Source organism: Oncorhynchus gorbuscha, unplaced genomic scaffold (genome assembly GCF_021184085.1).
Source record: "Oncorhynchus gorbuscha isolate QuinsamMale2020 ecotype Even-year unplaced genomic scaffold, OgorEven_v1.0 Un_scaffold_3195, whole genome shotgun sequence".
Taxonomy (NCBI): Eukaryota; Metazoa; Chordata; class Actinopteri; order Salmoniformes; family Salmonidae; genus Oncorhynchus; species Oncorhynchus gorbuscha.
This window is the reverse complement of record NW_025747509.1, coordinates 28,238-51,436: the sequence shown is the minus strand read 5'-3', so window position 1 is coordinate 51,436 and position 23,199 is coordinate 28,238. Positions and strand designations below refer to the sequence as shown.

General features: G+C 42.6%; 1 protein-coding gene across 1 annotated transcript; it reads left to right on the top strand.

The window, feature by feature from the left end:
• Window positions 1-6,685: 6,685 nt before the first annotated feature.
• Window positions 6,686-23,199, top strand: LOC124027404 (zinc finger protein 2 homolog). The gene is made up of 4 exons (XM_046339843.1): window positions 6,686-7,404; window positions 7,768-7,865; window positions 8,022-8,199; window positions 21,902-23,199. Exons 1-4 carry the CDS (start codon window positions 7,044-7,046, stop codon window positions 22,930-22,932), a joined length of 1,668 nt encoding a protein of 555 aa, XP_046195799.1. The 5' UTR covers window positions 6,686-7,043; the 3' UTR covers window positions 22,933-23,199.

The window sequence follows — 23,199 nt, the reverse complement described above, 5'->3', positions numbered from 1 at the left end:
ATGGATTGCTGTTTATTATTGTCTCAATGAAGAGTTCCTCTTTCGACTTTCCTGGGGGCATTTACAAGCCTCCCACTGGTTGAATAAACGTTGTTACCCGAATGATGAGATTATTATTTTATTTGTCAATTGGCAAGCAAGCATCGATCATCATGTCACCAGAATATGAACCTCAAAATGTATTGGAAAGGAGCATCAAGCTCATCACGTGCACTTTCACCACCCTGTGAAGTTCATAACTTATTTCATCTGTAGCCTAATAAACTACATGGTTACTCAAGTCATAGTGGGAGGACCACACAACATATCATCATGTGACTCCAAGTTAACTAAGATGTGATTGTTATCATTAAGGAGTTTCCACAGCCATTTCTCGCTTAGACATTTTTACTGACACAAATATACAAACAAATTGTCAAACGAAGTAACAAATCGTCTGTCGGCATTTATAAAAGTGTACAGGCATATCCTGTTTCCGTCATCCCAGTCATTACTTTTCAAATGGTTGGATCAATATCCACCTTCATGATGTGGATGAAGCCTGATTTGGAATGTCTTAGTAGTTCTATATGATGTCATAATACACCCCTCTGATAATCAAGTGATATTTGGAATGTCTGAGTAGTTCTATCTGATGTCATAATACTCCCCTCTGATAGTGATACATTTGCTCCATTGTTTCCATGTCAGTTGGTTTCCCACTCTGATGATTTATATCTGACAGAGGGGCTTTAAATGAATAGTATGGTGACATCTTAGTGTGTCTTGAAATAGGATTATTAATCATTGTAGTGTCTTAACACTGAGTACTTATTTATGTAATAAGAAAGACTCTGAATACAAGCAATTGACCTGGAGCTTCACATTTACTCAAACTAGTTAGTACCAGAATAACATAGAACAATACTGCGCATGACCAAGGGCACTTCATCCTTAAAGGGGACATCAGTAATTAACAGAACATAACAATCATAAACTCCTATAGCAACAATACACTGCAGCTTTGACATCAAGAAGAGAATGGGCTGATGGGTGGTGGTGCTACTCTATAGGTAAGGCTGTCCAATATGAATGTTCAAATAGTCACTTCTAGCCGGCCTCCGCCCAGTATCCTGCCCTGAACTTAGTCACTGTTACTAGCTGTCAACCACCCAATACCCTGCCCTGAACTTAGTCACTGTTACTAGCTGTCAACCACCCAGTACCCTGCCCTGAACTTAGTCACTGTTACTAGCTGTCAACCACCCAGTATCCTGCCCTGAACTTAGTCACTGTTACTACCCGTCAACCACCCAGTACTCCACCCTGTATTCTAGTCAAGGCTCATCCTATATAACTACTGCTGTACACACCTTTTATATTCATATACGGTCCACAATGTCTAGACACACCATCATATACATTTTAAACAAATTGTATATATTTATATTCCAGACTCTGACATTCCTCGTTCCACCATTTCAATATTTCTAAATCCTTAAAATAAATTGCAGGGAAAATCAGTAGGTCACACAAATGACTATTTCTAAACAAAAATAATAGACAAGTAGAATGGGAGAGGTTTCTTATACTATCTATACTTACTCAGTGAAGAGACTCCAGGGACGGTGATGAAGGCTGTAGGAATGAAGATCAGACAGTGAAGAGACTCCAGGGATGGTGATGAAGGCTGTAGGAATGAAGATCAGACAGTGAAGAGACTCCAGGGACGGTGATGAAGGCTGTAGGAATGAAGATCAGACAGTGAAGAGACTCCAGGGACGGTGATGAAGAATCAACCAGAGAATCAACCAGATTAATTCACAATCAGTGTTGTTGAGCAGAGAATCAACCAGATTGATTCACAGTCAGTGTTGTTGAGCAGAGAATCACCCAGATTGATTCACAGTCAGTGTTGTTGAGCAGAGAATCAACCAGATTGATTCACAGTCAGTGTTGTTGAGCAGAGAATCAACCAGGTAATCCATGTCCAAGTTATTCAGGTGCATAATAAAATGTTTTTATTCTATTCTTGTTATTCAACTAAAAAATGTTCTCTGAATGAGAACAAGCACATCTGTGAGCGTTATGCATTATTACATCGATTGACTGAATGATGAAGCTGACAGCTTTGTAGTAAAACAGGTTTGGAGTTAATTCGAATTCAATTCCAGTCAATTCAGGAAGTAAATCAAATTCCAATTCCAGCTCTTCATAATTGAAAACCATAGAAGGGAATTGGCATTTTCAGTTGACTTCCTGAATGCTGAATGGCAGTGAGATGCCACCCTCCTTCTCACATCCAGCCTGTTCCTGATATTCTGCTCTACATACAACGCATTCGGGAGGTATTCTGACCTCTTGACTTGTTCCACATTTTGTTATGTTCGTCTTAATCTAAAATGGATTAAATTGGATGTTTTCCTCATCAATCTACACACAACACCCCATAATGACAAAGCAAAGACAGGGTTTTAGAAATGTTTGCAAATGTATTTTATAATTAAAAACTGAAAAATAACATTTACATAAGTATTCAGACCCTTTACTCTGTACTTTGTTGAAGCACCTTTGGCAGCGATTACAGCCTCATGTATTCTTGGGTTTGACACTACAAGCTTGGCACACCTGTATTTTCTCCCATTCTTCTCTGCAGATCCTCTCAACCTCTGTCAGGTTGGATGGGGAGCGTCGCTGCACAGCTATTTTCAGGTCTCTCCAGAGATGTTCGATCGGGTTCAAGTCCAGGCTCTGGCTGGGCCACACAAGGACATTCAGAGACTTGTCCCGAAGCCACTTCTGCGTTGTCCTTTGTCTGTGTGCTTAGGATTGTTGTTCTGTTGGAAAGTGAACCTTTGCCCCAGTCTGAGGTCCTGAGTGCTCTGGAGCAGATTTTCATCAATTATCTCTCTGTACTTTATTTTTATTTTATTTATTTATTATTGAACCTTTATTTAACTTGGCAAGTCAGTTAAGAACAAATTCTTATTTACAACGGCGGCCAACCAAAGGCAAAAGGCCTCCTACGGTGGCTGGGATTCAAAACAAGGATACATCCCTAACCAAGGCCCTTCTTCAGTGGCTTCTTCCTTGCTGAGCGTCCTTTCAGGTTATGTTGATATAGGACTCATTTTACTATGGATATAGATATTTTTGTACCTGTTTCCTCCAGCATCTTCACAAGGTCCTTTGCTGTTGTTCTGGGACTGGTTTGCACTTTTCGCACCAACGTATGTTGATCTCTAGGAGACAGAACAAGTCTCCTTCCTGAGCGGTATGGCGGCTGTGTGGTCCCATGGTGTTTATACTTGCATATACTATAGTTTGTCAACAAGACATTTGTGGAGTGGTTGAAAACCGAGTTTTAATGACTCCAACCTAAGTGTATGTAAACATCCCTTGTATAGCCTCCACTCTGTACTGGTACCCCCTGTATATAGTCTCCACATTGACTCTGTACTGGTACCCCCTGTATATAGCCTCCACATGGACATTGTACTGGTACCCCCTGTATATAGCCTCCATATTGACTCTGTACTGGTACCTCCTGTATATAGCCTCCACATTGACTCTGTACTGGTACCTCCTGTATAAATAGCCTCCACATTGACTCTGTACTGGTACCCCCTGTATATAGTCTCCACATTGACTCTGTACTGGTACCCCCTGTATATAGCCTCCACATTGACTCTGTACTGGTACCTCCTGTATATAGCCTCCAGATTGACTCTGTACTGGTACCCCCTGTATATAGCCTCCACTATGACTCTCTGTCGGTACCCCCTGTATATAGCCTCCACATTGACTCTGTACTGGTACCCCCTGTATATAGCCTCCACATTGACTCTGTACTGGTACCTCCTGTATATAGCCTCCACATTGACTCTGTACTGGTACCTCCTGTATATAGTCTCCACATTGACTCTGTACTGGTACCCCCTGTATATAGTCTCCACATTGACTCTGTACTGGTACCCCCTGTATGTAGCCTCCACATTGACTCTGTACTGGTACCCCCTGTATATAGCCTCCACATTGACTCTGTACTGGTACCCCCTGTATATAGCCTCCACATTAACTCTGTACTGGTACCCCCTGGATATAGCCTCCACATTGACTCTGTACTGGTACCCCCTGTATATAGCCTCCACATTGACTCTGTACTGGTACCTCCTGTATTTTGTCTCGTTTTAGTTTTTTATTGTGTTACTTTTTTGAACGTTTTATTTTGGTAATATTTTCTTAACACTTGTTTTTCTTATCTACGTTGTTGGTTAAGGGCTTGTCAGTAAGCATTTCACGTTAAGATCCACACCTGTTGTATTCAGCGCATGTGACAAATAATATTTGATTGTAACTAAATATGAAGTATGTCAGTTTCAATGTTACGGTCTTTGATTCAATTATATTTTTGAAACTCAGGCTGTGTGTGTTTATCTGCGTCATTCCTTGATCATTCCTTGTGGTCCTGTAGCTCAGTTGGTGGAGTATAGTGCTTGTTAAACCAGGGTAGTGGGTTTGATTCCTGGGACCATCCATATGTAAAGTGTTTGCACACATGACTGCAAATCCCTTTGGATAAAAGTGTCTGCTAAATGGCAGATATATCCACTGATTATACCAAACATCTGGAACACCTTCCTAATATGGAGTTGGACCCTCCCCTTTTCCCCTCAGAACAGCCTCAATTCGTCGGGGCATGGACTGTACAAGGTGTCGAAAGCATTCCACAGGGATGCTGGCCCATGTTGACTCCAATGCTTCCCACAATTGTGTCAAGTTGGCTGGGTGTCCTTTGGGTGCAGTGGGGTCTCCTCAGAGGAGGATGGGGAGGACCATCGTCCTCAGTTATTTTCAGAAAAATAAAAATGGTAAAATATTTAAAAGTGGTCCTTTTTAGATAAAACTATACTAAATATAATCACGTCACCAAATAATTTATTAAAACATACTATTTTGCATCCTCCTCTGGGTATATTGACCACAGTACAAAACCTAGGAGGATTATGGTTCTCAAGGCTTCCATATACTTACACAGTAATTATGACAACTTCCGGAGGACATCCTCCAACCCATCAGAGCTCTTGCAGCATGAACTGACATGATGTCCAACCAATGAAAGGATCAGAGAATGTATCTAGTACTGAAAGCATAAGCTACAGCTAGCTAGCACTGCAGTGCATAACATGTGGTGAGTAGTTGACTAAAAGAGAGAAAAATACAATAGTTGAACAGTTTTGAACAAATTATTTTATTCCAAAATGAAGGAGAAGCGAGAGAGAGATATTTCGTCATTTATTTTCCACTTTCAGTTTCACTTACTTAGCTAGCAAATGCAGCTATCTAGTTTAGTCTACTCAAACACTTGGCTCAAACAGAGCGATGCTATGTTAGCTAGCTGGCTATGACTATCCAACACAACACTGGAACTCTTCCAAGTCAAGGCCAGCTTTTGGTTTGACTAATTTATTGCCACTGGGACCCGCCAAGGTAAGTGCTAAACTGCTTACTGACTGTACACTGTAACGTTACTGCATGATTGTAGCAGGTTTACAAACGAGTTAGTTCTATTAGCTCTGTTGACTATGATGTTATTTTAGCTAATATGGTGACAACAATGTAAGCTGTGTGTAGCAGTTATGAAATGGTTTGGCTTGGAAAGGTTTTTTCTCCTGGTCACATACAGCTGATGTGTTGTGCATTGAAGTACAGAAACAAAGGGAGAAGGTGATAAGAGGAGAGCACATAGATGCAAGAAGGAATACAACGTGTCTGTAATGAAAGTGAACTGTGTTTATGCATGATCAGGGGTGTATTCATTCCGCCGATTCTGTTGACAAACGTTTAAATGGAACAAAACGGGGATAAACATACCTGAATTTGTCCAGTGATATCTCTATTTCAGCTAGATGCAGGCGAGAGTGTGCAAGGCAGTATTGAATGTGTCACTGTCTGTCTATGTGTCACTGTCTGTCATCGCAAAATGTTCTCTCGACCTGTGTGAACCTACATTCTAAACTTTCATTCATAGGCTAGGTTGCTACCTCATGATGGGTATAGGGACAATTAGAGTATCATGTAGTAGCCTAAACCTATTGCTGTTACATTGAACAGGGTGAGGGACATATGAATGACAGTCGTCCAATATGCTGAAATAGAATTAAGGCCATGCTCATGGAAAAACAAATCGTCCTGCCTAATCTTAAACGGCACAAACCACCACTGTTTGGGTGGTGGACCACTCTTGGTACACATGGGAAACTGTTGAGCTGAAAAACCCAGCAGCGTTGCAGTTCTTGACACAAACCGGTGCGCCTGGCACCTACTACCATACCCCGTGCAAAGTAACTTAAATATTTTGTCTTTAAGGGAATAGTATGGTCACATGTAGATAAAAAAGAATGTGAAAAATTAACAGAGAAAATGTATATCAACACACTACCTATTCATATAAGTATTTATTAATCATCTACATTTTCATATTGAGCTTCTACGTCTGTGTACAGGAACGAATTATTAGGAAGAGAAAATGTATCAGCTTATTATTAAATAATTATGACGTTCTTTCCAATACGAAAAGTGTTGTAACTATTGTTTCCAAACTGCGTTACCCACTCCAGCCAGCAGATGGCGACGAGCATCTTTCAGTTGTCTCTTCTTGCGTGACGTATAATGGACTGGACGGACGCTTCTTCAGGAACAACAAGGCGCCAACTCTTTCGACCACGTCGGTAGCTTGCTAGCCAACATAAAAGTGAAAGATTGACGCTTTAGACCATCTTAATGTACATTATCTAATCTCAGTGTTTTAAACACAGTTCTGTTGACGTATTAACTGGTTAACTGTAACCTAATTTGCAAACTTGTTCAAGATTTATGCTGAGCCTAGCACTAGGCTATTCGCTAATGCTAGCTAGCTAGATAACATCCCTGACCATGAGCTCACTAAACTACTCATCCCTGCTATAGAAGAGGGGGTCTGCTGTTTGGAGAAAGAAGTTCTGGTGCTGAACATTGAAGAAGAGGATGAGGTTACAGTGAAAGAAGATAAAGGACCTTTTAGAATGAAAAAGGAGGAAGATGAGACTGTTATAGTGAAGGAAGAAGATGCTGTTATAGTGAAAGAACATTTCAGAATGAAAAAGGAGGAAGATGAGACTGTTATAATGAAGGAAGAAGATGCTGTTATTGTGAAAGAACATTTCAGAATGAAAAAGGAGGAAGAGGAGACTGTTATAGTGAAGGAAGAAGATGCTGTTATTGTGAAAGAACATTTCAGAATGAAAAAGGAGGAAGAGGAGGCTGTTATAGTGATAGAAGAGAAAGAACCGTTTAGAGAGGAAGAGGATGCTATCTCAATAAAGGTGAAGGAGGAAGACGTTTTTGGAGTGAAAGAGGAAGAGACAGAATATCAGATTAACACCAGTGAGTACTGTCTTTAACAGGGACACAAACTATGCCGTTGTTGAACTAATGTGTGGTTTTAAAGTGTTATTCTACTGAAGTTCTACACTTGAATATGTTGTTCAGTACTGTAGGAATTGTTAAAGGGTCGATCTGCCATTGGTTCATATATTTTAGGGACTTTTAAATTCGATGTATTGAATTCTCCATAAGGTCTATATTGAAGTTCCCCTCATCTAGTATAACAGGCTTTTAAAATTCAATATTGAAGCATAATCTCTACTTAAAATATCAAAGGGACATATTCATGCCTCTTGTAAGACCCTATGATTTTATTAGACGGTTATAAGTTTACTACTCATTTTGATGTTCTCATTAACACAGGAGAGAGACATGACTATGGTGGATCCTCTGGGGAGCTTCAACAACATCCTGATGCTGACAAGGAAGAGAAGAGTCTCTCCAGATCAGAACACAAGATGGTACAGCTTGGTCTGGTCTAGTATACAGCTTTCTCTCTCTGGGTCTGGTCTAGCTCTGTCTGGGTCTGGGCTGGGTTTCTGTAAAGCACTTTATGACAACAGTGACATCAGCATCCATAATGATATGTGTCTGTGTCCCCTCTTTATGGTTACCAGGACAACACCAGCCCTTCCTCCCTCCTGGAGTCCCTGTGTCGTGCCTCTCCCGGTAGCACCTTACTGCTGGGTATGAAGAGGTTGTCTGTGCTGCTGGTGGACTGCAGGGAAACAACGGGGCTGAGTGGAACTGTGAGAGGAGGAGAAGAGAAGAAAGGATCAGATTTGACACATCAAAGTAAGTGCTGTAGTTTAGTTTGAACAAATACAATAGATCTGCCCACCGGTATCTGTTACCAGGACAACCAGCAGAGTTCTGTTAGTTGACATGAAGATGGACTGGTATCTGTTACCAGGACAACCAGCAGAGTTCTGTTAGTTGACAGGAAGACTGGTGTATATGGATGTTATGAATATCATAACACTGAAAAGGATTCTGCCAATGAAAAGAGACAAACCAATAGACCATATAAAACCTTGATGAAAGTTAGCTTTGGAGAGAAAGTTTTAAGATGATCCAATGTAAGGTGTTTTTTTTACAAAAACTTTTCCTTAAAACATTATGGATGTTACATTGCCTGTCCCAGTCAAACCCCCTATCTTTACAAGACTGTAGAACAGGCAAACTAAACTCAAGACTTTGGTAATTAATTAACTAGTACTGAAGAAAAGCTGTGATCAGGCTGCCCACTCAAACGAAAGCTTCAAACTGTAACCATTGCTGGCGACCTGGTTCAGGTTATCAATCAACCTACCAGGGTAGTTACAAACAGTAGAGGAATGAAATCATCATTATCCCAGTTACTAATAAGCAGCACCCATTAAGAAAATGACTGTAAAAACTGTTAAATACACGTGGATTGATGAGGAATTAAAAAATGGTATTATGAAGAGGGAGGCAAAAGAGATGGCAAATAGGTCTGGCTGTATAACTGATTGGCAAATGTATTGCAAATTGAGACATCATTTGACTAAACTGAATAAAAAGAAGAAACTACACAATGAACCAAAGATAAATGACATGAAGAATGAAACTTATTGCTCAATGAAAGTCTATATCTAACAGAAGTGGGTGAAACGAACTTACCACCCTAACAACCAAACAATGAACAGGTGAAAACAATTAGACAAAACCAAACGAAAAGGATCGGTGGCAGCTAGTAGACCGGCGACGACGACCGCCGAGCGCCACCCGAACGGGGAGGGGAGCCACCTTCGGTAATATTCGTGACACCTATTGCAAATTGAGAAATAATGTGACTAAACTCAATATAAAGAATAAACTACACTATGAAACAAAGATAAATGACATGAAGAAGGATAGTAAAAATCTTTGGAGCATCTTCAATGAAATTTTGCGCAAATAAAATCAACAATGACATGTCACTGGTGTCTGACAACGTGGATGGAAAATTGAGGATAATAGCAGCCGATATTGCCATTCCTATTTGCCTTGTCTTTAATTTAAGCCTACTAGCTCCCTTTACTGGCTTAAATAGCCGACCAATCAGCCTTAAATAGCCAACCAATCAGCCTTAAATAGCCGACCAATCAACCTGTTACCAACCATTACAATTTTGGAAAAAATATATTTGACCTGATACAAAGTAAACAAATATAGACGTTCAGCTTATAGGGAAGTTCATTCAACTAGCACAGCACTTACAAATGACTGATTGGCTGAGAGACATTGATGATAATAATGGCTTTACACCTCCTGCTATATTGTGGATAAAGAGTTTTTCTTTTAAAATATAACCTTTATTTAACTAGGCAAGTCAGTTATAAACAAATTATTTTATTCAATGATGGCCTAGGACTGCCTTGTTCAGGGGCAGAACGACAGAGTTTTTTACCTTGTCAGCTCAGTGTTTCGATCCAGCAATCTTTCGGTTACTGGCCTAACACTCTAACCACTAGGCTACCTGCCGCCCCAGAGCTACCTGTCTAACAGAACACAGAGAGTGTTCTTTAATGGAAGCCTGTACAACAAAATCAAGTTTGAATCAGGAATTCCCCAGGGCAGCTGTTTGGCACCTACTTTTTAAAATCTTTACCAACAACATGCCAATGACATTTGAGTAAAGCCAGTGAGTCTATCTGTAGCTCAGTTGGTAGAGCATGGCGCTTGTAACGCCAGGATAGTGGGTTCGATTCCCGGGACCACCCATACGTAGAATGTATGCACACATGACTGTAAGTCGCTTTGGATAAAAGCGTCTGCTAAATGGCATATATTCTATGTATGCGTTGACTCAACACTGTACATGTCAGCTACTACATCGACTGAAATGACTGCAACACTTAACATAGAGCTGCAGTTAGTATCAGAATGGGTGTCAAAGAATAAGTTAGTCCTAAATATTTCTGATTCCCGTAAAACATCTTGGTGTTAGGGGCCACTATTTTCATTTTTGGAAAAAAACGTCCCCGTTTTAAATGGGATATTTTGTCAGTAAAAGATGCTAGAATATGCATATAATTGACAGCTTTGGATAGAAAACACTCTAACGTTTCCAAAACTGTAAAGATATTGTCTGTGAGTATAACAGAACTGATGTTGCAGGCGAAAGCCTGAGAAAAATCCAATCCGGAAGTGCCCCAGGTTTTGAAAGTGCTGCGTTCCAATGACTCCCTATATGGCTTTGAATGTACCATCAACAAGCTTATGCTTTCTACGTATTCCCCAAGGTGTCTTCAGCATTGTGACGTAGTTTTACGCATTTCTATTGAAGAATAGCCGTATGGGGGCACATTGCGTAAGTGGTCCCATGGTGGCTCCGAGAGAGATTCCCGCGTAAAGTGCAGAGGTAGCCATTACTCCAATCGGTCCTAGAGAAAAAGTAATTGTCCCGACGGATATATTATCAAATAGATATTAGAAAAACACCTTGAGGATTGATTCTAAACAACGTTTGCCATGTTTTTGTCGATATTATGGAGCTAATTTGGAATATTTTTTGGAGTTGTGACCACAATTTCCGGGGGATTTCTCAGCCAAACATGAAGAACAAACGGAGCTATTTCGCCTACAAAAATAATATTTTGGAAAAAATGAACTTTGGCTCTCTACCTTGGAGTCTCGTGAGTGAAAACATCCGAAGTTCATCAAAGGTAAACGATTTAATTTGATTGCTTTTCTGATTTCCGTGACAAGTTTGCCTGCTGCTAGCAAGGCATAATGCTATGCTAGGCTATGATAAACTTACACAGATGCTTGTCTAGCGTTGGCTGTAAAGCATATTTTGAAAATCTGAGATGACAGGGTGATTAACAAAAGGCTAAGCTGTGTTCCAATAGATTTCACTTGTGATTTTCATGAATAGGAATATTGTCTAGGAAGATTTATGTCCGTTTATGTCCATTTATGTCCGTTGCGTTATGCTAATTAGTGTCAGATGATGATAACGGTCCCGTTCACGGGCTGGGTGTCACTACAGTAAGTTGTCTTTTTCCCCTCTCAAACAGCCATTTTAAACTTTATTTATCTGCTCATGTGTATGATGTCTTTAGGAAAGTCTGTATTTGAAAAGTATTTAGATCCCTTGACTTTTTCCACATTTTGTTACGTTACAGCCACACTATAAAATAGCGTCATCAATCTGCACACAATACCGCATAATGACACAGCATAAGCATGTTTTAGATTTTTTTCCCCAAAGTTTGTGTATACATTTTTAAAAGTACAAATATTCTGACCATTTACTCAGTACTTTGAAGCACATTTGGCAATGATTACAGCCTTGAGTCATCTTGGGTATGACGCTAAAAGCTAGGCACACCTCTATTTGGGGAGATTCTTCTCTGCAGATCCTCAAGCGCTGTCAGGTTGGATGAGGAGCGACGCTGCACAGCAGTTATTTCCAGATGTTCGATTGGGTTCAAGTCCGGCCTCTGGCAGGGCTACGCAAGGACATTCAGAGATTTGTCCAGAAGCCACTCTTGCGGCATCTTAGACTCGTTGTCCTATTGGAAGGTGAACCTTTTCCCCAGTCTGATGTACTGAGTGCTCTGGAGCGGGTTTCCATCAAGGATCTCTGTACTTTGCTCTGTTCTTCTTTCCCTTGATCCTGACTAGTCTCCCAGTCCCTGTCGCTGTAAAACATCCCCACAGCATGATGCTGCCGCCACTACGCTTCACTGTAGGGATGGTGCCAGGTTTCCTCCAGACATAACGCTTGGCATTCAGGCCAACGTTTTATCTTGGTTTCATCAGACCAGCGAATCTTGTTTCTCATGGTCAGTCCTTTAGGTGCCTTTTGACAAACTCCAAGAGGGTTGTCATGTGGTTTTTACTAAAGAGTGGCTTCCGTCCAGCCACTCTACCATAAAGGCCTGATTGGTGCTACAGAGATGGTTGTCCTTGTGGAAGATCTCCATCATCTCCACAGAGGAGCTTTGTCAGTGACCATCAGGTTCTTGGTCACTTCCCTGACCAAGGCCCTTCTCACCTGATTGCTCAGTTTGGCTGGGTGGCCAGCTCTAGGTAGTTTGGTGGTTCCAAACTTCTTCCATTTAAGAATGATGGAGGCCACTGCGTTCTTGGACCTTCAATGATGCGGAAATATTTGAGTACCCTTCTCCAGATCTGTGCCTCAACACAATTTTGTCTCGGAGCTCTACGGACAATTCCTTCGACCTCCTATGCTTAGTTTCTGCTCTGACATGCACTGTCAACTGTAGGACCTTTATATAGACAGGTTTGACATTACAAATCAAGTCCAATAAATACAAATTACCACCGGTGGACTCCCAAGTAGTAGGATCTCAAGGATCAATGGAAACAGGATGCACCTGAGCTCAATTCAGAGTCTCATAGCAAAGGGTGTGAATACTTATGTAAATACGGCATTTGTTTCTATTTTGTTATAATTGTGCAAAAATGTTCACTTTGTCATTATGGGGTGTGGAGCTTGAGGACATGTGAATAAATAAAAAATAAGGCTGTAATGCAACAAAATGTGGGGAAGTGAAAGGGTCTGAATCCTTGCTGAATGCACTGTATCTGACCGTGTGAGAAAGGAGTAGTTCACCCAAATAACAAATTACATTGGTTTCCCTACCCTGTAAGCAGTTTGTGAACGGGGTGTGCTAGCAATCCACGCTTCGGTTTAGGTTCCCTGGCACAGTTTCCAAATTCAGAAATGTTAGAATGTGTGTCATGAATCCCATTCAAATCATTCGGGCATCATGTACAAATCTAAAAGTATCTAAAATTGATTGAAGCTCAACAGAGGGTTGGTAATCTAGCCAACTTCTGGAAAGTGGTCAAATCTTTGAAACAAAACTTCACCCCTTGGTTGCCCCAGCAGGTTATGACAGCCTCTTGTCCCATGCTAGACAAAATTGACATTTTGTGGGGCTTTTAATAACCATTTTGCTTCAGCTGGCCACCTATTTGAAAGGATAGCCTTTGAAAATGCCTCATTCTGGAGTACTTTAGTCAACTCAGTGCATCATTCTGTACAATATTTTCTAACACTCGCATACTTTATTTTCCTTTCTACCATTTGTCTGATGTACCTAAGTGCTTTTCTAAAGATTGTTTTAAAATCCATAGGGTCTGATTCACTTAATCCTGTTTTTAATGCAGCTTTCTGCCCCACATATTTCAGAGCCTTTGCCCTATTTTTAATTTGTTTTGTCTTATCCTGAAGACCTGGAAAGCGGCACATGTCGTCCCCCAACATAAGATGAGATCCTTCTGACTTAGATAACTGCTGTCCAATTTCCAAATAAATAATCCCTAGAAACTCACAGCTTCTCACTCTATTCTTAATGTGCACCAGTCTGGTTTTAGACCTGAACATGGCATCATTTTAGATCATACTTTTTTATTTTTGCTGCCTTTCAAGGTCTTCAACATGGTTGACCATCACATTATCATTTAAAAAGTTGACTGATATAGACCTGGATCAGGCTTCTTTCAAGTGGTTTGAAAATTGTCAGACGGAACACTTCCATTTCTGATGGCGTTAAGTCTAGTTTTCTGGCTATTACTTAATGTGTACCGCAGGGGTTGGCATTGGGACCTGTTCTCTTTACTATTTATATAAATAACATTTGTCTATCGGTTAAAGTGTAATATTAATTTGTATGCAGACGTTTCTGTCATGTATGCAATCGCCCCAACTGTAGACCAGTCGTTAGTTGCAATCTGACTTTTTTGCCTTTATAAAAACTTGTACTTAAATTGGGCAAGACTAAATGTTCTTGAATTCTGGCAAAAATGTTTGCTACATATTTATTGACTGGTTCCCCCATCGATTGGGTTCTGGACTATATATTTTGGATTTAGTTTTAAACACTGAGCAAGGAAACTAAGATTTAAAGTGGAAATTAATCTTGCCTCTCCCTGAAAAGCAGATTGTACGGTCAATTTTCCTGCCAGTTCTGGACTAGGGTGACTAGGGTGACTAGGGTGACTAGGGTGACTAGGGTGACTAGGGTGACACCTGGACTAGGGTGACACCATTTACCAGAATGCAGCAGCTGCTACTCTGAAACCTTTTGAATGCCGTCTACCATAGTACCTCCCTGAATTCTTCACAACGGTTTGATTTGTCTTATCTTAGCAATTTCTTCTCAGCTAGCTACATAGCCGTCTTTGTATCAAAGATAATTGCGTAATTATCGTATTTCGCCGTCCTAACGTAGTCTTCACTAGCCAGCTAGCTAACGTCCACTGATTAGCTGCACTGAGAAACTTTTACACTCAACTGAACGACTTGATTAGTTTAGTGTTAGCTACCTACATAGCTGTCTTTGCTGTCTTCGTATCATCGTATCATCGTATCCAAGATAATTGTGTTGTTTAGGTTTAGAGTGTGTAGTCTTAGAGTGATTATCTTAATTTACCGAGGTTAGCTAGCCAGCTATTTGTCGTCCTTAACGTAGGTGACTCTGCTAGCTAGCCAACAGCTAGCCAACGCTAGCCAACGTCTTCTGTATAGAACTCAACTACCCGGTCGCATTCACAGGTTGTATCACATTTTCACTTCATTTCATTACAGTACAACGGTTTGATTTGTTTGATCGTAGCTACCTACTTAGCTAGCTACATAGCCGTCTTTGTATCAAAGATAATTGTGTAGTCTAGAGCGATTTTCTAGGTTCGCTAGCCATCTATTGTCGTTCTTTTAACGCAACGTAACGTAAACAACACTGCTAGCTAGCCTGCTAGCCCCGAATAGCAACACTGCAGAAACTATTACACTCAACGGAATGACTTGATTAGTGTAGTGTCAACAACGCACCCACTGCCAGCTGGCCTACTTCAGCAGTACTGTATCATTTTAATCATTTTAGTCAATAAGATTCTTGCTACGTAGCTTAACTTTCTGAACATTCGAGACGTGTAGTCCACTTGTCATTCCAATCTCCTTTGCATTAGCGTAGCCTCTTCTGTAGCCTGTCAACTATGTGTCTGTTTATCCCTGTTCTCTCCTCTCTGCACAGACCATACAAACGCTCCTCACCGCGTGGCCGCGGCCACCCTACTCTGGTGGTCCCAGCGCGCACGACCCACGTGGAGTTCCAGGTCTCCGGTAGCCTCTGGAACTGCCAATCTGCGGTCAACAAGGCAGAGTTCATCTCAGCCTATGCCTCCCTCCAGTCCCTCGACTTCTTGGCACTGACGGAAACATGGATCACCACAGACAACACTGCTACTCCTACTGCTCTCTCTTCGTCCGCCCACGTGTTCTCGCACACCCCGAGAGCATCTGGTCAGCGGGGTGGTGGCACCGGGATCCTCATCTCTCCCAAGTGGTCATTCTCTCTTTCTCCCCTTACCCATCTGTCTATCGCCTCCTTTGAATTCCATGCTGTCACAGTTACTAGCCCTTTCAAGCTTAACATCCTTATCATTTATCGCCCTCCAGGTTCCTCGGAGAGTTCATCAATGAGCTTGATGCCTTGATAAGCTCCTTTCCTGAGGACGGCTCACCTCTCACAGTTCTGGGCGACTTTAACCTCCCCACGTCTACCTTTGACTCTTTCCTCTCTGCCTCCTTCTTTCCACTCCTCTCCTCTTTTGACCTCACCCTCTCACCTTCCCCCCTACTCACAAGGCAGGCAATACGCTCGACCTCATCTTTACTAGATGCTGTTCTTCCACTAACCTCACTGCAACTCCCCTCCAAGTCTCCGACCACTGCCTTGTATCCTTTTCCCTCTCGCTCTCATCCAACACCTCCCACACTGCCCCTACTCGGATGGTATCGCGCCGTCCCAACCTTCGCTCTCTCTCCCCGCTACTCTCTCCTCTTCCATCCTATCATCTCTTCCCTCCGCTCAAACCTTCTCCCACCTATCTCCTGATTCTGCCTCCTCAACCCTCCTCTCCTCCCTCTCTGCATCCCTTGACTCTCTATGTCCCCTATCCTCCAGGCCGGCTCGGTCCTACCCTCCCGCTCCGTGGCTCGATGACTCATTGCGAGCTCACAGAACAGGGCTCCGGGCAGCCGAGCGGAAATGGAGGAAAACTCGCCTCCCTGCGGACCTGGCATCCTTTCACTCCCTCCTCTCTACATTTTCCTCCTCTGTCTCTGCTGCTAAAGCCACTTTCTACCACGCTAAATTCCAAGCATCTGCCTCTAACCCTAGGAAGCTCTTTGCCACCTTCTCCTCCCTCCTGAATCCTCCGCCCCCTCCCCCCTCCTCCCTCTCTGCAGATGACTTCGTCAACCATTTTGAAAAGAAGGTCGACGACATCCGATCCTCATTTGCTAAGTCAAACGACACCGCTGGTTCTGCTCACACTGCCCTACCCTGTGCTCTGACCTCTTTCTCCCCTCTCTCTCCAGATGAAATCTCGCGTCTTGTGACGGCCGGCCGCCCAACAACCTGCCCGCTTGACCCTATCCCCTCCTCTCTTCTCCAGACCATTTCCGGAGACCTTCTCCCCTACCTCACCTCGCTCATCAACTCATCCCTGACCGTTGGCTACGTCCCTTCCGTCTTCAAGAGAGCGAGAGTTGCACCCCTTCTGAAAAAACCTACACTCGATCCCTCCGATGTCAACAATTACAGACCAGTATCCCTTCTTTCTTTTCTCTCCAAAACTCTTGAACGTGCCGTCCTTGGCCAGCTCTCCCGCTATCTCTCTCTGAATGACCTTCTTGATCCAAATCAGTCAGGTTTCAAGACTAGTCATTCAACTGAGACTGCTCTCCTCTGTATCACGGAGGCGCTCCGCACTGCTAAAGCTAACTCTCTCTCCTCTGCTCTCATCCTTCTAGATCTATCGGCTGCCTTCGATACTGTGAACCATCAGATCCTCCTCTCCACCCTCTCCGAGTTGGGCATCTCCGGCGCGGCCCACGCTTGGATTGCGTCCTACCTGACAGGTCGCTCCTACCAGGTGGCGTGGCGAGAATCTGTCTCCTCACCACGCGCTCTCACCACTGGTGTCCCCAGGGCTCTGTTCTTGGCCCTCTCCTATTCTCGCTATACACCAAGTCACTTGGCTCTGTCATAACCTCACATGGTCTCTCTTATCATTGCTATGCAGACGACACACAATTAATCTTCTCCTTTCCCCCTTCTGATGACCAGGTGGCGAATCGCATCTCTGCATGTCTGGCAGACATATCAGTGTGGATGACGGATCACCACCTCAAGCTGAACCTCGGCAAGACGGAGCTGCTCTTCCTCCCGGGGAAGGACTGCCCGTTCCATGATCTCGCCATCACGGTCGACAACTCCATTGTGTCCTCCTCCCAGAGCGCCAAGAACCTTGGCGTGATCCTGGACAACACCCTGTCGTTCTCAACTAACATCAAGGCGGTGGCCCGTTCCTGTAGGTTCATGCTCTACAACATCCGCAGAGTACGACCCTGCCTCACACAGGAAGCGGCGCAGGTCCTAATCCAGGCACTTGTCATCTCCCGTCTGGATTACTGCAACTCGCTGTTGGCTGGGCTCCCTGCCTGTGCCATTAAACCCTTCAACTCATCCAGAACGCCGCAGCCCGTCTGGTGTTCAACCTTCCCAAGTTCTCTCACGTCACCCCGCTCCTCCGTTCTCTCCACTGGCTTCCAGTTGAAGCTCGCATCCGCTACAAGACCATGGTGCTTGCCTACGGAGCTGTGAGGGGAACGGCACCTCAGTACCTCCAGGCTCTGATCAGGCCCTACACCCAAACAAGGGCACTGCGTTCATCCACCTCTGGCCTGCTCGCCTCCCTACCACTGAGGAAGTACAGCTCCCGCTCAGCCCAGTCAAAACTGTTCGCTGCCCTGGCCCCCAATGGTGGAACAAACTCCCTCACGACGCCAGGACAGCGGAGTCAATCACCACCTTCCGGAGACACCTGAAACCCCACCTCTTTAAGGAATACCTAGGATAGGTTAAGTAATCCCTCTCACCCCACCCCCCTAAGTTTTAGATGCACTATTGTTAAGTGACTGTCCCACTGGATGTCATAAGGTGAATGCACCAATTTGTAAGTCGCTCTGGATAAGAGCGTCTGCTAAATGACTTAAATGTAATGTAAAATGTTCTTGAATAGAAATCCATTCTAGATCGTCTGACTGGTTCCAGAAACCAATGGATTGGCCAGAACACGCATGGGTAATGCAGCGTTTGAACATTTATTTGGCTTTGGTACTCTGATTGGTTCGAGTTAATTCAAACGCTTTGTTTTGTACAACACCCCTCATTTTGACATTACCACAAACAACTTCAATGATGGCAGTCTGACAAAGTGTGTTCAGAAAGTATTCTTACCCTTTAAACTTGTTCCACATTTTGTTACAACTTGAATTCAAAATGGACAGTGAAAACACATTTAAAGAAATACAGAAATATCTGGTTTACTTACATAAGTATGCACATGCCTGAGTCTATGCTTTCTAGAAGCACCTTTGGCAGCGATTACAGCTGAGTCTTTCTGGATATTGTGCAACATCCCATTTGATTTATTTTTTAATTCAAGAATTCTGTCAAATTAGTTGTTGATCATTGCTAGACAACCATTTTCAGGTTTTGCTGTAGATTTAAGACAACTAACTTGACCACTCTTGGTAAGCGACTCGTGTAGATTTGGCATTGTTGAAGCTCGCATCCGCTACAAGACCATGGTGCTTGCCTACGGAGCTGTGAGGGGAACGGCACCTCAGTACCTCCAGGCTCTGATCAGGCCCTACACCCAAACAAGGGCACTGCATTCATCCACCTCTGGCCTGCTCGCCTCCCTACCACTGAGGAAGTACAGTTCCCGCTCAGCCCAGTCAAAACTGTTCGCTGCTCTGGCCCCCCAATGGTGGAACAAACTCCCTCACGACGCCAGGACAACGGAGTCAATCACCACCTTCCGGAGACACCTGAAACCCCACCTCTTTAAGGAATACCTAGGATAGGATAAAGTATTCCTTCTACCCCCCCCCCCCCTTAAAAGATTTAGATGCACTGGATGTCATAAGGTGAATGACCCAATTTGTAAGTCGCTCTGGATAAGAGCGTCTGCTAAATGACTTAAATGTAAAAATGTAACTACGGGTTAAGTTACATGACCTACTATGCTAATTCTGTAGCGGTATTGTTAGAGAGGCGTAAATAAATATTTTGTTGGTGTGCCAGGCAGGTATTAACCCTAGTTATTAAACTTAGTTATTACCTATTATAACATTATTATTATAAAATATTATTAAACCGAAAGGATGAGAGTAGAATAGATAGAGTAGCGCTTCCAGACACATTTTAAACATGATGTCTTAAAGGAGGACTGTAGCATCTAATGATGAAACATTATGGATTCTTAAAGGAGGACTGTAGCATCTAATGATGAATCATTATGGAGTCTTAAGCTTTAATTTGTGGCATTGCACTTGTGAATGCATGAAAGTTAAATATTTCTAAAAAATATATACATATATTTTGCACTCTGCAATTTCACCGGATTTTGTTGAAATGTTCCGCTAGCGGAATCCCTAGCCATAACAGGTTTTAATGTGTTTGAGCCAATCAGTTGTGTTGTGACAAGGTAGGGGTGGTATACAGAAGATAACCCTATTGGGTAAAAGACAAAGTCCATATTATGTCAAGAGCAGCTCGAATAAGCAAAGAGAAACAACAGTCCATCATTACTTTAAGGACCACCACAAGAATGGAAGTTCCAGAGTTACTTCTGATGCATAAGTTCATTAGAGTTACCAGCCTTAGAAATTGCAGCCCAAATAAATGCTTCACAAAGTTCATGTAACAGACACATCTCAACATCATCGGTTCAGAGGAGACTGCGTGAATCAGGCCTTCATGGTCCAATTGCTGCAAGGAAACCACTACTAAAGGACACCAATAAGAAGAAGAGACTTGCTTGGGCCAAGAAACACGAGCAATGGACATTAGACCGGTGGATATCTGTCCTCTGGTCTGATGAGTCCAAATTTGAGATTTTTGGATCCGAGCGTCATGTCTTTGTGAGACGAGGAGTAGATCAACAGATTATCTCCGCATGTGTGGTTCCCACCGTGAAGCATGGAGGAGGAGATGTGATGGTGTGCGGGTGCTTTGCTGTTGACAATGTCATTGATTTATTTATTCAAGTCACACTTAACAAGCATGGCTTCCACACCATTCTACAGCTATATGCCATCCCATCTGGTTTGGGCTTAGTCCCACTGTCATTTGTTTTTCAACAGGACAATGACCCAACACACCTCCAGGCTGTGTAAGAGCTATTTTACCAAGAAGGAGAGTGATGGAGTGCTGCATCAGATGACCTGGCCTACACAATCCCCCGACCTCAACCAAATCACGATTGTTTGGGATGAGTTGGATCGCAGAGGTGAAGGGAAAGCGGCCTACAAGTTCTCAGCATATGTGGGAACGCCTACAAGACTGTTGGAAAAGGATTCCAGGTGAAGCTGTTTGAGAGAAATCAAGGGTGGCAACTTTTGAAGAATAAAATATATATTTTGATTTAACACTTGTGGTTACTACATGATTCCATGTGTTTTTTAATAATTTTGTTGTCTTTATTATTCTACAATGTAGAAAATAGTAAAAATAAAGAAAACCCTTGAATGAGTAGGTGAGTCCAAACTTTTGACTGGTACTGTACATTAAATTCCGTAACAGCTCCAGTGGACATTCCTGCAGTCAGCATGCCAATTCCCCGCTCCCTCAGAGATCTGTGGCATTGTTGTGGGAACAAACTGCACATTCTCGAGTAGCCTTTTATTATCCCCAGCACAAGGTGCACCTGTGTAATAACCAAGCTGTTCAATCAGCTTATTGATATGCCTCACCTGTCAGGTGGATGGATTATCTTGGCAAAGTATAAATGTTGACTAACAGGGATGTAAAAAATTCGGCAATCTTTTTTTTTCAGCTCTTGAAACATCCAACACTTTACATGTTGCGTTTATATTTTAGTTTTTTGTTGTTACTATCAGTTTTAGGAACATTTACCCAAAATATGACATCAGCGATAATCAAAATGTTGAGAATCTGTGAATGTCTAAATAAGAAATTGGTCCAATTAAACAGCAATGTGTCGAACCCTTTCAACAACGGGGAGATGTTACTGATGTGCTTTGTATCTGTGACGTAAAAACAAAGTTTTGGACTTTGTTTACTTCTTTAGTTATTTTATGTTTAAGGAAGTGTGTAGGTCACATTCTGTATCATACAGCTATGAATGTTGTATATTTAGAACCACCTGTTCAATTGGAATCCAGCGACGTCTGTGTCTTCAGTGTCCTAGAACTGTCAATTCTTTTTGTGTTCTGACTTGTAAAACAGGATGAATAAGTAATGTAAACATAGTAGTAATTACCAGGAAGCTCTACATTTGTTTTAAAATCACACTAAGATTCTTAAAACTGGCCTCAGGTTATTGAGATATCTGATTTAGGATTTACCCTCGTAACAAGTTTTTTTAATCATGTGGTTTCATTTGAGTCTCTATTTAAAAATAACACTATATTTGGCAGGAGAAAGACCAGACTCAGAGGAACCAGAGCCAGGGACGTCCAAACCAGCAAGACGACACCAGTGCTCCCAGTTTGAAAAGAGTTTTAAACAGAAAGCACAACTGAAAAAACATAAGAGAATACACACAGGGGAGAAGCCTTACCACTGTTCCCAATGTGGAAAGTGTTTCGGCCGTTCTGGGGAGCTGAAACTACATGAGAGAATACACACAGGAGAGAAGCCCCACCACTGCTCCCATTGTGGAAAGTGTTTCGTCCGTTTGGGGGAGCTTAAAGAACACGAGAGAATACACACAGGAGAGAAGCCTTACCACTGCTCCCAGTGTGGACAGTGTTTCAACCAGAAAGCACACCCGAAACAACATGAGAGGATACACACAGGGGAGAAGCCTTACCACTGTTCCCAGTGTGGAAAGAGTTTCAACCAGTCAGGGACGCTGAAACAACATGAGAGAATACACACAGGAGAGAAGCCTTACCACTGCTCCCAGTGTGGACAGTGTTTCAACCAGAAAGCACACCCGAAACAACATGAGAGGATACACACAGGGGAGAAGCCTTACCACTGCTCCCAATGTGGAAAGTATTTCGTCCGTTCGGGGGAGCTGATACTACATGAGAGAATACACACAGGAGAGAAGCCTTACCACTGCTCCCATTGTGGAAAGTGTTTTGTCCGTTTGGGGGGGCAGAAACAACACGAGAGAATACACACAGGAGAGAAGCCTTACCACTGCTTCCAATGTGGAAGGTGTTTCAACCAGTCGGGGGCGCTGAAACAACATGAGAGAATACACACAGGAGAGAAGCCTTACCATTGCTCCCAATGTGGAAAGTGTTTCAGCCATTCGGGGATGCTGAAAGAACATGAGAGAATACACACAGGAGAGAAGCCTTACCACTGCTCCCAGTGTGGAAAGTGTTTCAACCGGAGAGGAAACCTGAAACAACATGAGAGAATACACACAGGAGAGAAGGGTGCAAACCATTTGCCCATCACAGTGCTCCCGTTGTCTTTTACTGTTGACTGACAATGTGTTTACCTGTCTTTACCATATGAAATTAAATGGTACAGGGTATACTCAAACATATATTTGTTTGTTTTTATTAGAAAACATGAATTGAATATGGAGTCTGTCAGTTTGAATATAAAGAAGATCAGGTTCCTTCTTTTAAACTGTCCTTTTTTTAAACTCTTTGTATGTGTTTATCTGGGTGTGTCATATCTCCAGCACTACAGATAATCAAGTAATATTTGCATGTGATGCATTCGTTCCATTGTTGACATTTGCAATGTT